Here is a 9,406-nt window from a genome sequence, read left to right as displayed (position 1 = left end):
AACAATCGTACTGAGATCAATAGTCATTTGATCCTTAGATTGCGAATATATTATTTTAAGCAAACCATGAAGAGTTTGTTCATGCAAATCTACATTTGTCTCTTCATATGTTGTTAGGTTTGTTTAAGGACTAAAGACTATAGATTACCATAAAGCTTCAAACAGACAAGGAAGAATGAATGAACGTTTCAACTTTTATTAATGATTCAGCAGTTACAAGCAAGAGTCTTCGTGAGACTTTATTACATCAAATGTACATAAGTAAAGACTACTACTCTTCTTGTGGGCACCATTGACAACAGTTTCCCTGTTCCTTGACTCCTCCTCCGTTTTTGACTCGTTTTTGCTCTCGAATGCCTCGTTTTGTACAGATTTTCCCAGAGTATGATGAGAAACCCATTTTGACATGAAAAACCCACAAAACACACAAAAAAACTCAAAACTACTCAAGAACAAGCTCGGATTTAGTCGGGATGATATGAGTTTTATACGTACGACACACACCTATCAATAAGTCACTAAAATCATGCTCTAATGTCAAACTCAGCTCATAAACAAAAGCCCCAAATCTACAAACCCTAATTTTAGACCTAAGAGAAATTAAAATTTGAATACTCTACCTTTATGAAGAGGACGAACTCTAGTGACTCTCAGCCTCTCTTTCACCACGAATCCACGCTTCAAGCTTTCAGAGAAATAAAAAATCAGAACCACACACAGCTCAGATGAATCCTTTAAAAAAGGGAACGAAGACGAACGAAGAAAAGAAGAGGACGAGTTGAACGAAACAAACCCTTACCTCACATACGAGACTTGGAACCTTATGTTCTTCAACGAAGGTTCCCTCTCTCTCTCTCTCTCTCTCTCTCTCTCTATCTCTCTTCGGTCTGGTCGCTCAAGAACGCTCATAGCAATTTAACAATTAACCCCAAATTCGAACCAAAAGCACCATCATTAAACCTTTCTCTCCCGAAAGAGAATGAAGAAGGCAACGGGCTCGAAGCAGGTCCTTCACGGTCGGTGGATGATTGGTCGAGTAAACATCACAAATGGAGAGAGCGATAGAGAAGGTTGGAGAGAGAAACGAGAGAGTGAGCGTGAGATTATAACCTGGTCGAAACTTCTTTAAACCAACTAAGTTTATACAACAGGACAGTTCCGTTGTAAATTTCTCCATAGAATTTTAGGGTTTCTCGCTGCGACAAGAAATTGACTTTCACTACTACAAAATACCCTTTTAGAGTCGCTCAAAAAGCGACGCGCTATATTTTGGGCGTCGCTTTTTGAGCGACGCATATGTTAGTGACGCCCAAAAGTTTGGCGTCGCTTATGATCGAGCGACGCTCCACGTAAGCGCCACGTTGGATTGGCGGGTTTTTTTAATTGGGCGTCGCTCTTTTTTTCTGTGTCGCGTAATAACCTGGCGTCGCTCAATTTTTGAGCGACTCCAAGCTGGCGTCGCTCAAAAATTGAGCGACGCCAGCCTGGAGTCGCTCAGAAATTGAGCGACGCCAGGTCTTTAGAGTCGCTCAAAAATTGAGCGACTCCAGGCTGGCGTCGCTCCATTTTTGAGCGACGCCAGCCTGGAGTCGCTCAAAAATTGAGCGACTCTAAAGACCCCAGGTTTTTAGAGTCGCTCAATTTTTGAGCGACTCCAGAATTTTTTTTTTTTTTTTTAAATATTTAAAAAGTACGTTTACCCAATTTTCCTGCAACAAAACATACGAAACAATACTCAAACCAAGCAGAAAAACATATAGCAGCTCAAATTTCTCTTGCTAAATTTCATAATCAAGTTTTTTAACATAACAAAATAGCAGTTAATACCATTTTCACAATAATTCTAGATCAATATAAAGACATTTAGACTAATTCTAGTAACTTAACGCATCATAGTTCAATATAAAGACATCAACATACCATCCACAATAATTCTAGCATAATCTTGTCGAAGTTCATCCATGTCGGTATCACTGTAAGTTTGCAACGATCGCAACTGAAATCAAAATAAATAAGCATATAAATAAACATACATAACATATTAAGAAACTCTATTAATTAGATACTTACTTGTGCGAGGGTATCACGGAATGATCTCCCTCTAAAAAAATCTCTCATCATTAGTAAGACAAAATATCCGCACTCCGTACTTGAAGGTTGTTTCGGGCCCTATGGTAAAATACATCATTTTTATGAACATGTTTATATTAAAATTATGTATGTTTTATAGTACCTTTTCCTTATGCCAAGCGACCTTCAACGGCACGTTAAAATATCTTCCAAACGCTCTACATAAGATAATTCTAATAAGTCTAAATGCACAATAGAATTGTAGTTGAAAAATGTCATATACGATAAAAAAGTTACTACTTACGTTGAGAGGACGGATTTGAGATCACTCGGAATAGCATGATGAAGAGGATCAAAATGGTACACATGACCATCTCCGTCCATGACCAAAAGTATCCAATGCCTCCTAAATAAAAAAAATTCTTAACTTATAAACAATTTGAAAAAAAAATATAATAACTCATTAACGAACTTACGAATAGTTCCATGGCATAAGCAACATTTGTGTTCCTCTCAAAGCATCCAACCGAGATGCAATATGATTCACTCGATCATCGAAGCTCTTAGGTCTAACATCAATTGCAACTTCCACCGGGTTCACAAATCGATATTCGGTTTGTCGATTATTCGCGTACAAGTCCCTAATCAATGAACAAGTTATATACGATTTTTCGTAATTAAAATAAATAGTTTTTTTAAGTATACATACCTCATGTATATCATAATAGTTGTGGCTCCAATCTCCTCGGATGCTAAGAACTGTTCAATATCTTCTTTTAAAACCATTAAATCCGCAGGAGTGCCAAATACTACAGGATCGGTGTCCATAGTGTATAAATGATCGTCTGTAGTGTTTGCCACAATATCCAACAACGTCGTAATTGGATTAGCAACATCTTGAGTGAGTGGGACAGTCGGAGGAGGAGGTGGGTGAGATTGTGGTTGCGTTCTAGGCGCGATCGGAGTTGATTTGCCTTTCTTCTTCGAGCTTCGCATGAGAACCTGCATACACTTTCAATTACATCTATAGTAATATAATATAACCAAAAACCAAAAACTAAAATATACTTACTTCTTCATCATCTGGTATAACTAGTCTCTTTGGCCATGCAACAATAGATTTTATCGCGTCGGATAGAATCACCATCTCGTCATCTACAGGAATGGGAAGTGGATCGTTCATGTGCTTGTCTTCTACAAACATCACTGCAACTCTGACATTTTCTGCATCTAGACGCCTCGTGTGCATCATGGGATTCGGGTTCTCATCGACCATTAAAATTCCCGATGCGACGATATTATCGATGTTCCCAATTGCAAGCAAACAAGTAGTTTCCTAAAAGACAATAAACAATAATTATATTCTATTTGACCGCTATTACGAACAAGTCACGACAAATGTACTAACCTTAGTAGATGGAGTACGTGTCGCATTTTCAGCAATTGGAGATGGCACGTACGGCTCGGCTCCATGTGGATTAACGGGTTTTTTGGGTCTCTTCATCTTAGATTTGCGTGGCGGCGGTTGTGGCGAGACACCTTCGGCGACCATAAAGTCTATTAACTCCTCATCTGTGAAATCCGGAGGATTAGGAGAAACAAAAGGTGTGCGAGGTGATCCTTGTTCTTCGGATTCTGGATGTGGAACCTTCTTTTTCGATCCTTTGGTCGCCTTTTGTTTTCGCATCACTGAGGGACCGGGTTCTTCCGTACACGTCTCCTAGTTTAAACAAGATAAAATTTATATTTTTATTTGATCCATGATAGGAAGGATATACCAAAACTACTTGATTTTATTACCTGACGTGGTTGTGAAGTTTGTGGTGTTTGTGATGCAAACAATGGAGAACTAAAAGACGGAGGATTATGAGAAACATGAGGTGTGTGAGGTGGTCTCTGGTCCTTCTTTTTCGATCCTTTGCTTGCCTTTTGTCCGTGCCCGACTGAGGCTTCGGGTTCTTCCACAAACGTCTCCTAGTTTAACGATAGTAAAATTTATATTATTATTTGATATATAATAATATGATGTACCAAAACTACTTGATTTTATTACCTGATGAGGATGTGGAGTATCATGTTGTTGCGGCACCTGATGAGGATGTGGAGTATCATGTTGTTGGGGAGTATAGTGTGGTTGAGGCATATGAAACTGAGAACTGAAATCTCCATGATAGGAAGGAGCTTGTTGCCATTGTTGAAAAGGAGTACTAAAATCTGGGGGGAACTGAAAAGACGGTCCCCTGCTCCAACCTTCTTGCCTCTCTTGCTCTAAATTTCGTAGTCTCTCTTCAAAAATCTTTCTTTCTTCTGCGTATTGACGAACTTGCTCGGCGAGAAGCTTATTTTGCTCTAGAATCGCCATGTGATGTTTTTGACTTTGAAGTTCTGCTTCCTTTCTACTTTGTGAAGATTTTCCCCAATAGCTAGTCGGTGTTGTGGTTCCCCCGACACCTCGCACACGTCCGCTGTACTCGGGCTTGTTAATAGCCATTGACAAAATATCAGCCCTTCCAACTTCTTGTAAACCTCCTCCTTCTTTTAGTGCATTTAGCCGAGCCTACAAAACGCATTTTATTAACACATATTATCATTTCAATAAATCATTCGAACAAAGTTCACAGTTTACTCACAATTTCTTTTTGAACGGCTAGTGCATCATCTACAAGCTCTCCTTTGGCATTTCTGTGTGACTCTATCCAAACCAAGGCACGATCCGGTATAGTTCCCTCTGGATGCTTCTTCCTCTATGTTAAGAACATGAATTATAGTAAATATATAAAAAAATGGGACGATACATATACTATTAATGAGAAATAAGATACCATTTTCTCTCGTAACTCTGCGTATGATGTTTGCCCTAGTCGATGTGGAGTACTGTCTGTCTTCTTTCTCACTTGTTGCACTTTTCGAAGTTCCTAAGTCAAAATGTAAATTTTTAGAACTAGATTGTATTTAAGAAAAATGGTTACATAATAACTTACCGCAAATTCCGAACTTAGCCGCTTCTTCACATATTTGATCCAATCATCTTTTGGAATACCGTACTCATCTTCGTGAGACTCTGCAAAACTTTCCGGATTAATGTCTTCTTGAACGTTATCGTAGATCTCGCGTGTCAACCTATTCTTGAAATTACGCCACATTTTTCCAATTTTTTTCATTGCCTCATGTCGGTAAATATCCTCGATTTCAAAGGTTGTCTGAAAAATGAGTGTTAGATACTAAACAATTATGTAAACATCATACAAATAGTTTTATACTAAAAGAAAAACTTACATGAATATCGGTCCACATTATGTTCTTAAGGTGGAGAGGAACTTCGCGCCAATCATCGTAAAGAATGGACACTCTTCTAGCTTGAACACCCAAAAAGCTTGCAAAGCTTCTTGCCTTATCACCGATAGGCGCTCCATACTCATCCACGTCAACTTCGAGTCTAGTTCCTTGACTCCTCGCATGTACTATTGCCGGGAGTTTTGTTGGACCTCTTTTTGCTCTCTCATTAGGCGTAGCATCATCGGATCCGGAAGCTTCATTGTCGGACATTTTAAACCTGCACAAACAATCAAATAATTATTAATCGATAATAATTCTATAATAACATCATACTGTTCACGATTCTCTTAAACAAATTAACTTACTTCATCATATTTTTAATCTACATAAATGCCCTCTCCATTCTCACGTAAATACAATAACTCCTCGTTGTCAACCAGGATATCAGAACGTAGACCTTTGATAGGAGTTAACGTTTTAGCTAAAATATCATCATCATGCCCTTCATCCTGAAGTTCATTTGCGTAATCTTTACTCTGCGTAGCGAATACGTATGACCATCTTGACTTGCTCTGACTACGAACATAGAACACTTGTTGTACGTGTGTCGCCATCACGAACGGTTCTTTACGATGACCGATTCTATTTAGATCTACCACTGTAAATCCATTCTTGTTCACTTTAACACCATTATTACTCTCAACCCAATCACACAAAAAAACCGGCTGACGAAAGGACACGTAATCGATTTCCCATATCTCTTTGATAATTCCGTAGTATATCATGTCTGAATATATGGGATTTGTGTCTTTTGCACTCGATATCTGCATAGTCTTCGCAACCAAACTCACCCCGCTATTCTGCGTGACTCTCTTACGATCACGTTCCTCTGTGCTGAACCGTACACCATTAATGATGTAACCTGAATGCTTGATAACTTCTGTACTCGGTATTTTTGATAAACAACGAAGTGTACAAATAGCATCGTTCTTTGTCAAAACTCTCTCTTCTAACCATTTTGAAAATCTGCGCACGTGCTCGTTTTGTATCCATTTCGGAGTTTTATTTGTCGACGTATGTTGCAATAAATTCATGTGTTCTCTGCATTTGAAGATAAGAAGTTAATATATATATATATATATATAAGACTAAAAATATAGGAAAATATAAAGTATGATAACTTACTCGATAAATGGCTGAACTAAATCAGAGTTCTCTAAGATCATATGATGCGCTTGCAAAAGCTGTGTATAGGAAACCGAACAAACAACCCCATTGTTTAAGCCTTTACTTGTAACACTATCTCGAACAACATCAGTGCGAAGTCCAACAGCTTCCAAATCGTGCAAGTATTCAGAACAACATTCCACAGATTCTTCAGCCAAGTACCCTTCAACGATACATCCTTCAGGCCGATTTCGATTTCTTACATATCCTTTTAACACTTGCATGAATCTCTCAAAAGGATACATCCATCGAAGATACACAGGTCCGCACAATTGCAGTTCTCTCACCAAATGCACTGTAAGATGAATCATTACGTCGAAGAATGATGGCGGAAAATATTGCTCCAATTTACACAACGTGGTCACAATGTCAGATTGAAGCTCGTCAAGTATCGATGTATCAACAACCTTGGAACAAAGAATGTTAAAAAATGCACAGAGTCGTATAACAGCATCTCTCAATCCGTCTGGGAGCATCGACTCAATGGCCACGGGCAAAAGATGTTGCATCAAAACATGATAATCATGAGACTTGAGTCCAAAGACTTTCAACTCCTCCAAAGAAACATAACTTCGGATGTTAGCTGCATATCCCTCGGGCACCTTAATATCAAACAATGTTTGACAAAACTTCTTTTTCTCCTCTCTCGTTAGAGTAAAAGAACATGGTGGTAGATATGTACGATTTCCATTCTCCTTCGGAGCTAATTCAGTTCTAATTCCCATATGAACCAAGTCTCGCCGTGACGATATACCATCTTTTGTTTTTCCCGGAATGTTAAGCAGTGTAGAAATGACACTATCGCACACATTCTTTTCAATATGCATGACATCAGGATTATGACGCACAAGTAAATGCTTCCAATACTCTAACTCGAAGAATATCGATTTCTTCTTCCAACTTCCTTCGTCGTAGACTACTTTCTCCCTTCTTTTCCTCTTTACAGACGTATCACTCTTCGGCTTTTTCACAATTTTTCCCAGAGGCCTAAGTTTCATCTTCGACAACATATTAAAGGTTTCAACTCCTGACAATGGCTTTTTAACTGTACGAAACTCTTTTTTTCCATTAAACGCCGCTTGACATCTGCGAAAACGATGATTTAATGGTAAAAAGCGTCTATGATTCATATACACAACTTTTTGCCCATATTTCAGGTATTCACCTTCAGTATCGTCTGCACAAATCGGACATCCCTTAAAGCCTTTGACAGAATAACCAGATAAATTTCCATAAGCCGGGAAATCATTTATGGTCCATAACAGAACAGCCCGAAGTGTGAATTCCTCTTTAAGATGTCCATCAAAAGCTTGGACACCATTTTCCCACAACAACTTCAGTTCGTCTATCAATGGAGCCAAATACACATCAATGTCATTACCTGGTTGTTTGGGACCAGAGATAAGTAGAGATAACATCATGAATTTGCGTTTCATGCACAACCAAGGCGGGAGATTATACGTCACAAGAACCACGGGCCAACAACTGTATCTACTGCTTTGTAGACTATGTGGATTAATACCATCGGATGAGAGAGCGAGACGAAGATTTCTAGACTCTTTGCCGAACGTCGGCCACTTTGAGTCAACATGTTTCCAGGCAGGTGAATCTGCGGGGTGTCGAAGCTTTCCATCATCGATCCTTTGGTTAGCATGCCAAGTCAAACTTTGAGCGTGCTTAGGATTTCGTAATAATCGACGAAAACGCGGAATGATTGGTAGGTGCCACAATAGTTTTACAGGGATTTTAGATTGCTTTTCTGTATCCTTTTGCTGCTTCCACCTAGAAGCTTCACACATGGGACACTGCTCAAGAGTTTCATACTCATTACGGTAAAGGATGCAATCATTTGGACATGCATGAATTTTCTTATATCCCAAACCAATAGCCGCTAGAGTTTTTTTGGCCACATATACAGACGAGGGTATCTGATTATTTCCTGGCAATATATCTCTTAGCAAGCCAAGAAGTTCTGAGAACATAACATCGCTCGATCCGTATTTGGCTTTTAAGTTGAATAACCTTATTAAGGTTGAAAGTTTGGTGAACTTGACACAACCAGGATATAGAGGAGTTTCGGCGTCACTTAAAAGAGAATAAAGCTCGTCGGGATTGTCTTGAAGTTCATCTTGCAAATCATTAACCATCTCAGCAATGTAAGGGGCATCAACGTCTTCTTCATCAGAATTATCTTGAACGACAACATTATGTTCTGCCACATAATTTTCCCCATGGTGTATCCATATCTTATAGCTTTGATCGATACCCTTACATATCAAATGTTCTTTTAGGGTAGTAATGTTACCAAAGCTTAAATTCCCACATTTGACACACGGACATGGAATTCTCTCTATGTTTTCACATACACTAAGACAATGGTCCAAGAACTTTCTCACACCATCCACATATTGGTTTGAATCTCTACGAGCCGACATCCATAACTTATCCATAATAAAGCTATACACAAAAATTAAACTCAATTAAAAAAAAAGACATCTAAACTACATAACATATATGATCATCTCAACACAACAAAATCACACACAATTCACGTGCAAAAAAAAAAAAGCGACATCTAAAGTCTAACCTATTAGGAAACATAACTTATTTAATCATTACAAAACAACAAAATTCGCACACAATTCACACACAATTCATGTCCAACAAAGAAAAAGCGACGTCTAAACTCTATAAACTACTAGTAAACATAACATATCGATACATATATCAAAATCACAAAAAATAATCATTTTATATTATCTAGTGACACACAATTTTCAAGCGACGCCCAATATAATATGTACAAAAAAAAATTGACATTTTATAAAATAAA

General features: G+C 38.3%; 1 protein-coding gene across 2 annotated transcripts; it reads right to left on the bottom strand.

Annotated features, from left to right (window-relative positions):
- Positions 1 to 6,527: 6,527 nt before the first annotated feature.
- LOC149379058 (uncharacterized) lies at positions 6,528 to 8,906 on the bottom strand. 2 transcript variants are annotated; one of them, XM_089604358.1, is made up of 2 exons: positions 7,529 to 8,906; positions 6,528 to 7,489 (listed from the first exon to the last, which is right to left on the bottom strand). In XM_089604358.1, exons 1-2 carry the CDS (start codon positions 8,718 to 8,720, stop codon positions 6,528 to 6,530), a joined length of 2,154 nt encoding a protein of 717 aa, XP_089460484.1. In that variant the 5' UTR covers positions 8,721 to 8,906. The 2 variants fall into 2 exon arrangements, with proteins under 2 accessions (XP_089460484.1, XP_089460483.1); XM_089604357.1 differs by having other exon boundaries at positions 6,528 to 8,906.
- Positions 8,907 to 9,406: the final 500 nt, after the last annotated feature.

Source organism: Urtica dioica, chromosome 12, assembly GCF_054948205.1.
Source record: "Urtica dioica subsp. dioica isolate 48M chromosome 12, U.dioica_male_clone48M_v1_H2, whole genome shotgun sequence".
NCBI classification, from domain to species: domain Eukaryota; kingdom Viridiplantae; phylum Streptophyta; class Magnoliopsida; order Rosales; family Urticaceae; genus Urtica; species Urtica dioica.
The sequence above is the reverse complement of the archived record's forward strand: the minus strand, read 5'-3'. Positions and strand labels throughout refer to the sequence as shown.